The sequence below is a fragment of the Poromitra crassiceps genome (genome assembly GCF_964638095.1).
Source record: "Poromitra crassiceps genome assembly, chromosome: 22".
Lineage (NCBI taxonomy): Eukaryota > Metazoa > Chordata > Actinopteri > Beryciformes > Melamphaidae > Poromitra > Poromitra crassiceps.
The window spans coordinates 4,316,322-4,330,586 of record NC_139647.1 but is presented as its reverse complement, the minus strand read 5'-3'; the positions used below and the strand labels follow the sequence as shown (position 1 = coordinate 4,330,586).

Sequence of the window (14,265 nt, the reverse complement as noted above, 5' to 3'; positions counted from 1 at the left end):
ACTGTCGAGTTGCAGCAAAATGGACAGTTTGTGTTGTACTTTGAAAGTTTTTTTTTCTTGAATCAAATTGTACATTATCAGCTTTATTTTAGCATGCAAAAGTAGCGCGAGACCCCTTCCTGGCTGTTCATTGGCTAATGAGTCACGCATTTTGGTCCTCCGCTGACGCCACTCTCTCTCTAGAGGACACTAATTCGAGCCATGTCCCTATGGTATAATGTCGCCGGTGATTTCATCACAGCCTTGTTTCACAGTGATGTCATCAGTGATGTCATTGTAACAGTGATGTCATTGTAATGACTCACAGTGGTGTCATTGTAATGACCCACAGTGGTGTCATTGTACTGCCATTTGGACTTCAGAGCTCAATTTCACATTTCCTGGCAGAGGATGGTACATCCGTTCTTCAACTAATTGACATCAGTCCACGGCAATAAAAGCAGTGTATGATGATGCTGTTCTTTCGGGCAGGGCCAGAGGAAGCCAGGCTCTGGATGCTGGATGCTTGGTCTCTTGCAGACGGGTGGGAGAGTGGCTACATGCAGGAAACGTCTCTTTGGTTGAGTAGCCAAAGTAAATGTTACATAGCTGGCAGTGCAGAGCAGCACTTTGGCCTCTGTGTGCTTAAGGGCCCTTATAACAAGGCTTTCCTTTACGCTCGCTCTCTGTCTAGCAGCTGGTGAAAAGGGGGAAAACGCCCTGCCACACCCTTCTAATGGTGTTTCCAGGTAAGCTGGAGTACAAGCTCATGTTATTATTATCTGTGATTACATGTTATTACATGTTATTACATGTTATTACCGGTGATTCATTGTTTGGATAAGGATGCTGTGTAAAACAACAAAGATCTGCCAACCAAAAAACAACTGGGCTCATACACAGAAGTATAATGATTCAAGGCAGATGAGATCAATAAACTGTGTGGATGATTTCATGAAGAGAGAGCAGCTAAACGCTCCTTCTAGGGTCCATGTGGAGGATTCTTTTCTTGCCCTGATTGTCAGCATACAGTGTTAGTTTGTTAGTTAGGCCTAACACTGCTGTGAGTCACCCCGACACAACAGGGATTCACCAGAGTTACTTTCAATATCAAAATCAACATCAGATATTGACTGCTGTGTTTATGCAGCAGCGCACGGGGCTGTTGTATACGCGGTCTCCGTCTGGCTGTATACACAACTCGCCTTTTTTCCCACAGCAGGCGCACACACGTGGACGGGACAACACTTCTGCAGACAACTCCGGGGGAGGGGGGGGGGGAGGGGTGAGAGAGTGTGTGTGTGTGTGTGTGTGTGGGGGGGAGGGCAGGGGGGAGAGGGTGGGGGGGGGGGGGCGGGGGGGGTGCAGGGGTGGGGTGGGACTCCTTTCTTCAGAAGTGCTAGATTTATGTCCGTACTGCAGCAGCTGTTCAACATTAGCCGTTCACTTCTTTTACTGTGGGTCCCCCAGCTAGACCACGTCGCCTGGCCCTCCACACACACACACACACATGCACGCATGCACACACACACACACACACACACACACACGCACACACACACACACACACACACGCACACACACACACACACGCACCCACGCACACACACTCTCTGTCTAACACACCTGACCCACACTCTGGTCTGTCTAACACACCTGACCCACACTCCAGACAACTCCTTCAGCCAATCGGCATCACCAAATCCAATCCAAATCCACTCAGAAGAACAGCGAAAATGTCCTTTCTGCCAACAAACTCTGCTGCTGCAGACGCTTGTTCTTGTTTCATTGTTGTTATTGGGTCTGTTTCTGTAATAACTGCACTTATGGCTGTGTTTACTCTACTAATGTTGATGTTTACTCATTGCCTCGGGAGCCGTGATTGGCCGGTTACGTTGTCAACTATGAGGCAGGTCCCTGATTGGTCCGTGTACTTTGTAATTTATGGAAATGGCTGCATGGGGGCGGGCTGGAGGCCGGACTGATCTGCAGAACCAAACAGAATGCGAGGTCACATGATCAGGATGGTTTTACCAGGGCTGATGTAACTCCAGTTCTCTTATGAAACAAGTCAAAGCACTCTGTCCAGCCCAGGTAAGAGACCAAAGAGACAGGATCACACACACACACACACACACACACACACACACACACACACACACACACACACACACACACACACACAATTTCCGACTTTTGCGGTACACCGAGTCTTCCACAACACAAGAAACACATTCTATCGTACACATACACATTTGGGTTGTGTCTAGATGAGCCCATTCATAAGTCATTATAATGCATTTATAAGCCTTTATAAAACTCTTTCATCTTTAATCATGATGGCAACTCATAACAAGGTTTATAAAGCAAATTATTATAAGTGGTGGACATAATGTATTATAATAAACAGGTAATACATGAGAGCAAGACTTTGTGAGCTTTAAAGTGACAGCATTATAACTTATTAGCAATTGCATATATTCCTATAACACAGTTATGAGGACTTATGAGCAGTACTTGCTGGCTGCAAGTAAAGTAAACAAAAAGGATTCTTCTTTCAAACACACTTTGGCATGGAGGTATAAAGTATTATGAATGCTGAATTTATAATACATTATGTCCACCATTTACAATACTTTATAAAATCTTGATATAAGTTGCCATGCATGATAAGAAACATTTCTGATTTTGATGATTTGATAAAGTTTTATAAAGCCTTATAATGTCTATGACCTTCATAGAAAGCGTTACCCACGTCTTCTGTGTATTTCACTCTGACCAAAACTTAAAAAAACTACATAGAAAAAATATTTTCTTTAAATCCGCAATTCTTTTTACATTTTGGTCCGAGTGAAGTGTTATGTGGTCTCTCCTGTTTCTAAATCTGAACCGTTTGGTTTGAACAAGTAAAACTATTTTTATAAGCATTTTACGAAATGCCTATGGGAAAATAATTGGTGGATGAAAATCTCTGGTACAGTGCTGAAGCAGGAAGTAGGCGGTCACTTTGCCTCTCTATAGGCAGACATTACAGCACACAGACACTATAGATCTAACTCTTTCATGTGGTCCAAGTGGCATTATAAATAGTCCCTGCTGATTGGCCGGGCCTTTTATCTCCCAACAGGAAGTTCCTGAGGGCTCCCGGCTTTAGTCTCTCTAAATCTGTCTTTCATTTGCAAAAGCCACCAAAAAGCACAACAGCTATTACAGCTCTCTCTACTAATTTGACACAAAGCACTCAAATAAACAACAGTCATAACAAAACGTATTTGAAACAAGTGCTGTCCTCACACAGCTTACCTGAGATCTTCTATGCAGACGGATGTGTAACAGGCAATATCTCTTGATCACATAGTTAAGTCATAAGTCATAACCAAAGAAACCTCTCATTGGCTCTCACTTACGTGATCTTTATTCTTAGGCTTTTGCTCTTTGCTTTTACATAAAGAACACTTATGGATTTTGTTCAACAGACATATTTCCTTGCTATAGCACCTATCACATCCATATGTTTGGGTTGTTGATGTTTGTTGTCACAACCTTGTTGAGCATACAGCATTTTGACAGAAGGCACTTGATAAAACGGTCATGCCAGGACAAGTAATAAAAAAAGGAACAAAGAAATACAAAAATGCTTTGGAACGTTGTGTCAGACAAAACAATAATAAAGCTGTCAAAAGATTAAGTGCCTAGTCCATCACACTCCTATAACTGGTCAGTGTTATAGCTTGCTGTTGTACAAAAACATGTAAACACATAAAAAATATATACTTTCATAAGCTCATGAAAATAATCCCTTACAAAAACAATAGTACTCCTCCTGTGATAGATTCTAAAGGGATAGGAAACAGATATCACAGCAAAACTATAAGTCCCTGCAGGAATACTATATGGTGATAAAAAAAAAACTACCTTTAAGTACGTTAAGGCCACTGTAAACTTACTATTGAGTACTGCAGACCCACTAGAAGCCCCAATAATAATATTATTATTATAGTGATTTTTCATGAGGAATGAATGACATTAAACTACCAAACAAAACAACTTTCAAAATTCTGAAGGCTTATAGGAGACAAACTCTTGTGCCTTACAGAGAAAAGGGGTATAGGTCAGGTCCATGCCTTCTGAAATGACCAAGACCCCCAAATAAGACACAATCATTTGGTCTGATTTTGCCACAGGGACCCCCACATGGAAAGTTCAGCTTGTTATCTTATGGGTTGTGGACTGTATAAGGAAGGAAGACATTTGAGGATGTCATCTTGGAATTTGTGTCATTTCCATAGACCAAACGACTAATCGATTAGTGGAGAAAAATAAAAGATCAATCGATAATGAAAATAATCGTTATATTTGCAGCCCTAAATTACAGTGAAGTTAACTATTCCTCATCTTGCTGGGGATCCCCTGGAACCCCCTCAAGGACCCTCCTTCAAACCCCTCCACTCCCCCCCCCCCCCCCCCCACCCTCCCCATCATCATCTCCATCATCTCCATCAGTCTCTTACATCAGCGTCTGCTCGCCCCGGCACCTCCTGCAGCCCAGGTAGACAGCCGAGATGAGGTATGCCAGGCAGCACAGGCAGGCGAACACGGCCGCGGCCAGGTAGACCTTGTACAGGCAGAGGTGCTTGTACTGCTCCAGGTTGCAGTAGGCGGTGCGGTCCGTCTTGTAGATCATCACGCCGATGGCCGGCACGTAGAGCGCGGCGGCGGCCACGTCGTGCGCCAGGTTGGCGAGCGGCCAGCGGTCCCCGCCCAGCACGGGCACCAGGTCCTGCTTATCCAGGAGGGTGACGAAGAACAGCGCCAGGGTGAGCAGCCAGAAGAGCACGGCCACGAACAGCACGAAGTGGATGGAGCCTTCGTACTTGTTGGCGGCGATGGTGACCCACAGTCCGGCGCCGAACACGATCTGCAGGAGGCGGATGATGCCCAGGAAGCTCTTGAGGAACCTGGCGATGTTCTTCCTCACCTGCTGCGGCTGGGGAGGCTGTTGGGGCGGCGGCATCTCTCTCCTCCTCCGATCACTCTCCTCGGTGCCTTTCTCCCCCGAACAGGGCGGTGCGCTCTGCCAGCTGCGAACAGCTGGGAAAAGGCGGAGAGGAAGAAGAAAAAAGTGGGGTTCAAAACCGGATTTGTGGGCTATTATGCGAGGCTGAAAAGTGCAGAAGTTTGCTATAAAAAGGAACTCTCTGTTCTTTCCACAGCAGCCAGCCCCGGGGTTTTAAAATGAAAAGCCTTCTTCTGTGTTTCGTCTTTTCCGTTTCCTCTGCTCTGAATGCAGCGTCTGTGTCGGGGGGCAGGGAGGCGGAGAAGGGGCGGCCTGAAATTCAAAGCCTGCTCCTCCTTGATGGAATCATCCATGGTGTGTGTGTGTGTGTGTGTGTGTGTGTGTGTGTGTGTGTGTGTGTGTGTGTGTGTGTGTGTGTGTGTGTGTGTGTGTGCGTGTGTGTGTGTGTGTGTGTGTGTGTGTGTGTGTGTGTGTGTGTGTGTGTGTGTGTGTGTGTGCGTCTATTGTGGCGCAAGGTATAGCCATAAACAATATTAGGCTGCTTTATTCTATTCTATTCTATTCTATTCTATTCTATTCTATTCTATTCTATTCTATTCTATTCTATTTATAGCTAGCTTTACAGCTGTAACGGTACAGTAGTAGGGCCCTACTGGCCGATATGAATGGGGTGATAAGACGCTGATAACGCCGATTGAATGGGGTGACAACAGTCAGATCGGAAAATGTAAACAACACAGCCGAGGTTAGAGTGAGACATTCAAGGCTGGCTCCATAGGGTCCCATTGTCGTTTTCCCACCAGTGAGCAGTTTGTTTACCAAAATGCTGCTCGGCTGATGATCCCTCGTATAGCCTCAACATGTAGGCTACACTTTCTGTAACTTTATTTAATGTAATTTAACACGGTAGAATATCAAATATGAGCATAGAGCTACGAAAAAGGTCTATAGAATTCGGCGTATAAATGATAGATGCCATGCACAGACATAATAGTCCCTAGATTAGAATAGCCTATGTGCTATGAGAATATTAGAATTAGAATAGCCTATTAGTAATTTCCCCTAGGAACAGGCGTTTTACTGATATAGACCATGCCTCCCCTTGTTTGCGTTTTTCAAAGTGATGTAAGGTTGGTGGTGCGCACAGCGCACATAAGGGATGCCCACAGTGACAGATCCTGCCAAGCTCATTGACGTCAATGGATTTCAGTGCACATACTCTACGTGGCCAGGGGGCGGGACAAACATCCCCCCCACCCCCTCTACAAACCCATGATTGGTCGAGAAAAAGCCCCTGCCCAACCCGATAGGAGGGACGAGGCTATATCTCCATGGTTATTGGTGGATTTACGGCAGTGATATGTGACTGACAGTCGTCTCAAATGGATTGCAGGTCAGAGTGGACAAACGGACCGGTACAGTCTGGCCCGTGACGGGTCTGCCATTGTTGTTGCAGTTTCAAAACAGAAATGTGCACAACGCAGAGCGCGATTCTGTAGGAGAAAAGCGCACTGGGAGAATCGGTCCCTTTTTGGGTAAGCAGACATTTTTAATCTTTCACATGATCTCACGGGATTCCTATTACTGCTGTTTATAACCTTGGCTAATCTCTAGGCTATAGGACTTTCAGTGTGTTTGTGCTAGCCTACTCGGCAACGTTGTATCTGTATGTCCTGTGTGGTAGGCTAGTTCTGGTAGCTATGCTGTAGCAAAAACAGCAGAACAACTGATATTTTGTATCCTTCTAAAATGTGTTTCAGCATTAGGCTATATCCCCTCCATCATTTACCTAGTAGTTCTTCTGCACAGACTGTTAATGGCAGTGAAGAGTGGACAATATACGTTACTTCTACTGTAGGGAAATAGTCCTATGAATGTTTGCGAACAGCTGTCCCAGATGTGCCAAAGAAGCTGCAGGGTTTGTTACAAAAGTTTGAGAAGCTGTAAAAGAAATGCAAAATTAATGGGAAATAAATGCGTCCACGTTGCATCTGAATCTTTCACACTCTGCAAAAATAAATAGACAATAGTAGAAAGTAACTCTGTTCAAGAGATTTGCACCTATGGGGACTCCACAGAGTCGTTTCACTGGAAGGGCTGCTGACGCACATACCTTCACCCTGGTCAGTGGTCACTGGGCTTATCTGCCAGTGGCCCACTTCAAGCCATATGTAAGCAAAGAGAGATCACGTTACCATCTGCAGTCTTTAAGTCCTAAAGTAGGATTAAAGAATCAGAGCGGAAGACTGTCTTGCTCACTGGCAGCCCAGCCAGTCATTTTGTACTAGCACCTTGTCTTTCAGCTCACACAGCTGTCAGAGGTGTTGTGATGTGGTGCTCTGTTCTGCTCTAACACCTGCCATCATGTCATCTGCTGCTCTCAGAGGTGCTGCTGCTCTTTGCTGGTCTTGTCACATAATGTCTTTCACTCAGAGGCATCTGGGTAGTGCAGCAGTAGATTCCCTGCATGACGCAACACAAGAAGGGTTGCAGGTTCGAGCCCCGGTGTTACTTCTGCCTCGGTCGGTCGGACGGGCGTCCTATAGGGGCACAATTGGCTGTGTATGTGGGTGGGAAGCCGGATTAAAGGAAAACTCCACCAAAAAACAATGCTGATTTATTTTGCACATGACCTCACGCATATCCCAAAACTGTAAACAGTTTTGCAGGAATTCATTTTGTTTGACAAGGTTCAAGGTTCAAGGTTTCTTTATTTGTCTCCCTTGGGAGAAATTTGTCTTGGAGACAGGGCCACAGCTGCATACATAGACACACTTAACAGTACTCAACTAAAAACACCAAGAACATTGCATATACACCATAGAGACACTGCGTAACGCGTCATCATTCAGAAACCACGCCCAAGACGTGGGAAAACGGAAACCCCCCCTCCAATCCTGGTGTTCTCCTATGTCACGTGCATGGTTGCGTGTTGCACAAAAATATCATATATACGGAAGATGAACACTCCAACTTACTTCTTGACAGCTAGATCCACATTTTTCTTCTCGCCAATTCTCAATGGCTTCCTTGTTTTGCTCAGGAGTACAAAAAAACTTTAACTGGCGATTCTTTACATTTGTTGTCTGCGCAGTCCACCACACAACAGCTTTTAGCTATATGCTTAATTCAAGGAAAATGACGCTGGTGTGTGGAAATGAACGGAGCTTTTCCCCCGTGATGGGCGTGGCCTATTTCATGCAGTGTCTCTATTGCACATACCCCCGTGATAAAGTGCATCTAGTCACGTCTAGTTAATTTCATTTATCATTTTGATTGACTGAGGAACAAATTAGTGTTTATATCTATTATATCTACATCGCGGAATTGACAGTTATTGAGAGTTGATTTGAGTTCAGTTTGTGGACCAGTGATGTCAAATTTTGTGCACAAATAAAATAAAACGTAACATTCACATTCCGATTTCTTCTCGACTCATTCTCCACAGTAGAGCCAGACAGTGTGTGTTTCTCGGGATGGACGGTGAGCCTGCCTCGCCTCCCGCCTCCATGGTAGCGGGGCCTTCCTCGCTGTGGCGGTTGGACGAGCGTCGCAGCAGGAAGGCGGGCTCGGGGAACATCTTCGGCGGGGTCAACCTCTGGCAGGTCCAGAGGCTGTTCAGGGCAGCGGGGGACCAGGACGCGGAGCAGAGGGCCCAGCTGGTGTGGGGCCACGGCCACGGGGACGAGGCTGAACTGGCCCAGGCCCTGATAGGGCTGAGGGCCCGGAGCCGACGGAGAGGGCTGAGGGCCGAAGGCGCTCTGGGCTCACGCTGGCTCCGAGCCTTCAACCACCTCAGGTAGAAACACTTGCTGAGGTCATGTGATTTCATATTCAACCACCTCAGGTAGAAACACTGCTGAGGTCATGTGATTTCATATTCAACCACCTCAGGTAGAAACACTACTGAGGTCATGTGATTTCATATTCAACCACCTCAGGTAGAAACACTTGCTGAGGTCATGTGATTTCATATTCAACCACCTCAGGTAGAAACACTGCTGAGGTCATGTGATTTCATATTCAACCACCTCAGGTAGAAACACTTGCTGAGGTCATGTGATTTCATATTCAACCACCTCAGGTAGAAACACTTGCTGAGGTCATGTGATTTCATATTCAACCACCTCAGGTAGAAACACTTGCTGAGGTCATGTGATTTCATATTCAACCACCTCAGGTAGAAACACTTGCTGAGGTCATGTGATTTCATATTCAACCACCTCAGGTAGAAACACTTGCTGAGGTCATGTGATTTCATATTCAACCACCTCAGGTAGAAACACTTGCTGAGGTCATGTGATTTCATATTCAACCACCTCAGGTAGAAACACTTGCTGAGGTCATGTGATTTCATATTCAACCACCTCAGGTAGAAACACTTGCTGAGGTCATGTGATTTCATATTCAACCACCTCAGATAGAAACACCTGCTGAGGTCATGTGATTTCATATTCAACCACCTCAGGTAGAAACACTTGCTGAGGTCATGTGATTTCATATTCAACCACCTCAGGTAGAAACACTTGCTGAGGTCATGTGATTTCATATTCAACCACCTCAGGTAGAAACACTTGCTGAGGTCATGTGATTTCATATTCAACCACCTCCAGTAGAAACACTGCTGAGGTCATGTGATTTCATATTCAACCACCTCAGGTAGAAACACTGCTGAGGTCATGTGATTTCATATTCAACCACCTCAGGTAGAAACACTTGCTGAGGTCATGTGATTTCATATTCAACCACCTCAGGTAGAAACACTGCTGAGGTCATGTGATTTCATATTCAACCACCTCAGGTAGAAACACTTGCTGAGGTCATGTGATTTCATATTCAACCACCTCCAGTAGAAACACTTGCTGAGGTCATGTGATTTCATATTCAACCACCTCAGGTAGAAACACTTGCTGAGGTCATGTGATTTCATATTCAACCACCTCAGGTAGAAACACTGCTGAGGTCATGTGATTTCATATTCAACCACCTCAGGTAGAAACACTGCTGAGGTCATGTGATTTCATATTCAACCACCTCAGGTAGAAACACTTGCTGAGGTCATGTGATTTCATATTCAACCACCTCACGTTGAAACACTTGCTGAGGTCATGTGATTTCATATTCAACCACCTCAGGTTGAAACACTTGCTGAGGTCATGTGATTTCATATTCAACCACCTCAGGTAGAAACACTGCTGAGGTCATGTGATTTCATATTCAACCACCTCAGGTAGAAACACTTGCTGAGGTCATGTGATTTCATATTCAACCACCTCCAGTAGAAACACTGCTGAGGTCATGTGATTTCATATTCAACCACCTCAGGTAGAAACACTGCTGAGGTCATGTGATTTCATATTCAACCACCTCAGGTAGAAACACTTGCTGAGGTCATGTGATTTCATATTCAACCACCTCAGGTAGAAACACTGCTGAGGTCATGTGATTTCATATTCAACCACCTCAGGTAGAAACACTTGCTGAGGTCATGTGATTTCATATTCAACCACCTCCAGTAGAAACACTTGCTGAGGTCATGTGATTTCATATTCAACCACCTCAGGTAGAAACACTTGCTGAGGTCATGTGATTTCATATTCAACCACCTCAGGTAGAAACACTGCTGAGGTCATGTGATTTCATATTCAACCACCTCAGGTAGAAACACTGCTGAGGTCATGTGATTTCATATTCAACCACCTCAGGTAGAAACACTTGCTGAGGTCATGTGATTTCATATTCAACCACCTCACGTTGAAACACTTGCTGAGGTCATGTGATTTCATATTCAACCACCTCAGGTTGAAACACTTGCTGAGGTCATGTGATTTCATATTCAACCACCTCAGGTAGAAACACTGCTGAGGTCATGTGATTTCATATTCAACCACCTCAGGTAGAAACACTTGCTGAGGTCATGTGATTTCATATTCAACCACCTCAGGTAGAAACACTTGCTGAGGTCATGTGATTTCATATTCAACCACCTCAGGTTGAAACACTTGCTGAGGTCATGTGATTTCATATTCAACCACCTCAGGTAGAAACACTTGCTGAGGTCATGTGATTTCATATTCAACCACCTCAGGTAGAAACACTGCTGAGGTCATGTGATTTCATATTCAACCACCTCAGGTAGAAACACTTGCTGAGGTCATGTGATTTCATATTCAACCACCTCAGGTAGAAACACTTGCTGAGGTCATGTGATTTCATATTCAACCACCTCAGGTAGAAACACTTGCTGAGGTCATGTGATTTCATATTCAACCACCTCAGGTAGAAACACTTGCTGAGGTCATGTGATTTCATATTCAACCACCTCAGGTAGAAACACTTGCTGAGGTCATGTGATTTCATATTCAACCACCTCAGGTAGAAACACTTGCTGAGGTCATGTGATTTCATACACACGGTCTGACATTGGCGACAAAATCTTAACAGGATTTTTTTTAATACACCATTTCCTGCAATTGTACATATATTTGATATACACTATTTGGTTTGTATACAGTGATGCTTGAAGAGATGCTACACAGGTGAGCTGTCTGCAAAGCCTTCATACTGCACAAAATGACAAATAAGCCAGTTGCAAGAAAACATTAATTCATTTTGAATATCATAGTTCTTTTATATTATCTAACACTATCCTTTTGCTTTATTTGGCATCCTACATGTTGCTGAGATTGATCATTAAATATTTTACTTTTTTTTATATTTTATTTACTACATTTTGACTTTTAAAGGGGGTAAAAAGTGTAGGGAATTTTGCCTCTCCTAATTTCCAAGTGGAGGGGCATGTGCCTAACTTGTCTAATGGTGTAGGCCAGTGGTACTCAACTTGCGGTCCAGGGGCCAGATGCGGCCCGCCATAGGGTGCAGAGTGGCCCCCTGACCATTTTCTAATTCACAATGAAAACTAACGTTAAATAAAGTTTGACTGAGCTCCAGCTAAATTGTCAAATATGGTCGTCTGCTCGCCGCCCAGGCACTTACAGTATGTACTTTTAACTGAACTTAACCTAACTAACTATCCTGTATGCAAAACAATTTGAGACTAAACTCCGGCTGACACCCCAAAAACCTACAATTCGCTACAGAAAAAATAATATTGTTTGTTTATTGACTGGCCCCTGGCCTGTTATTTTGCAAAAGTGGCCCCCAGGCCAAGTAAGTTGAGTATCCCTGGTGTAGGCAGTGGTGTCTGATATTGGCATGCATCAGACCTCTGCACGCACACCTTTGAAAGCCCGCTGAGTAGGCTGAGTAGGCTACCTGCTGAGTAGGCTGAGCAAATTCAGGAGACCTCAAAAGTTATGCAATTCAAATGGTGAGATTAAAACTTTGTGAAGTGAAATCCTTTCAAACAATCCAAGTTTCCCATCGTCCTTCAGCCAAAGAACTGGCTGAACCGAGCGTCTTTTTTAATCACTCGATACCCACGGGTTTGAACAAAAGCCCGTTTGTTGTTGTTCAGGATCGGGGAGAGCACGCCCAGCAGCCAGGGGAAGGACCCGGGGGAGGAGGGCGATGTTGAAGGAGCACGCAGCAGCCCGGAGCCACGCCGACACACCTTGATAGGGGCGACAGGAGGAGGCAGAGGGCCCCCCACGGTGAGCCTCCCTGAGAGCCAGGGGCCTGCAGGCACTTCTGACAGACCGTCCAGGGGACCAGGACTGAGGAGAGGAGAGAACAACCCAGAGAGATACCTGCACCGCATCCTCCACTGACACCAGCAAAAAGCCCCAGACTCGCTCCATGGAGATGCTGCACCAGAGTTGAGTTAGCTGTGTTGGGAACATCAACATGGACACAGATGAGCTTGAGCAGAACGTTGCGTTACACTCACAGGTGAAAGTTCTCTGCTAACAGGTCAGGTCTTTCCTGGAACTGGTCGGACGGCAACATGCTGTAAGTGCAGAGCCATCTCCACCTGAATAATCACGGCAGCTTGAACCTTTGATGATCTCTTAGCATCTCACAACCTTACTATATATTTCAGACTGATTCTCAAGAACGGCCTTATTTCTTCTCCCAAATCCATCCTACCATTCACACTAACCCTGTATACTGACAATGATTGCCAAAGCTGTTAAGAGATGGTGTTACATTATGCAATATTGTAGCAGTAAATTAAGAGGTGAACACGTTATTCATTATGAACTCTTTTCTGTGATAAGCTGAATAAACAAACAATAATTCTCTATAATGCGATGTCACATGAGCATTTTGAGGGATGTCAGTCAGTCAGCTTCATTCCTTCCTTCCGACCTCCAGACAGAGCCAGATGTAGGAAAACACCAGCATTCATGTCTTTTAAGTTCCTTGAAAAGGTTCCATGTGACCTAACCTTCATCGGTCTGAAAATACTTGAAAAGATAATGTATTAGTATGATTATGTAATGAAGACATTTTATTGTGTGTAAACTACTACTACCCCTAACCCAAAGGAAAGGAGGATCAAGTTTCCCCTCCACCATGTCCACTGGTTATATGTGTGTTCAGCAGCCAGCCCATGGTTCCTATTGGAGAAAGTGAAGGAACAGGTGGGGTGTGTTCAGCAGCCAGCCCATGGTTCCTATTGGAGAAAGTGAAGGAACAGGTGGGGTGTGTTCAGCAGCCAGCCCATGGTTCCTATTGGAGAAAGTGAAGGAACAGGTGGGCGTGGCCAACTGTGCCAGGAAGAACCAACAAGAACTTCAAATGTCCCTCAAACCTCACAGTGTACAAACAAAGACAAACTTGAAAATGTAATGTTCTCATCTACCTATTCAAACATATACTTTAGTCATGTAAATGTACACAGCAATAATGAGTGATTGTATAGAGCACCTAAATGATCGTATTACCGGAAACTTGATGGCATAATACTGCTTTTAACAGTTACCGGTGTGTTATTTTTAGATTTAATAAAGAAATCTTGGAGTGAGTGGGTTGTATTTTGGCAAAATGATTTTTTTTAACTTGCTGTCAGGTGTCAAGGGTGATGTCAGTCGAGCAATTGTGATGTCATCAGTGATGTCAGTTGAGGTCATCAGTGATGTCACCCAAACAATTGTGACGGAATCAGTGATGTCACTCGAGCAATTGCGACATCATCAGTGGCGATGTCATACATGCCACTGTTTATAACACTGGTCGTTTATATTTGGTCATAGATTAAGAAGGCACCACTACACCACCGGTTAGACGGCAGTTGAAAGTGACTATGGAAGAACCACACACCGAGGGAATTGATGACACCCCTGCCTCCGCCACCTCAATCTACC

General features: G+C 44.7%; 2 protein-coding genes across 2 annotated transcripts; one reads left to right on the top strand and one right to left on the bottom strand.

Annotated features, from left to right (window-relative positions):
• Positions 1–4,486: 4,486 nt before the first annotated feature.
• Positions 4,487–5,059, bottom strand: LOC310796101 (MARVEL domain-containing protein 1-like; the record flags this gene model as incomplete). Its single annotated transcript, XM_083658251.1, has 1 exon — positions 4,487–5,059. Exon 1 carries the CDS (start codon positions 4,991–4,993, stop codon positions 4,487–4,489), a length of 507 nt encoding a protein of 168 aa, XP_083514377.1. The 5' UTR covers positions 4,994–5,059.
• A 1,351-nt stretch (positions 5,060–6,410) lies between these two features.
• LOC310795905 (uncharacterized protein) lies at positions 6,411–13,913 on the top strand. Its single transcript, XM_083658007.1, has 3 exons — positions 6,411–6,531; positions 8,445–8,795; positions 12,474–13,913. Exons 2-3 carry the CDS (start codon positions 8,473–8,475, stop codon positions 12,724–12,726), a joined length of 576 nt encoding a protein of 191 aa, XP_083514133.1. The 5' UTR covers positions 6,411–6,531; positions 8,445–8,472; the 3' UTR covers positions 12,727–13,913.
• The last annotated feature ends 352 nt before the right edge of the window (positions 13,914–14,265 follow it).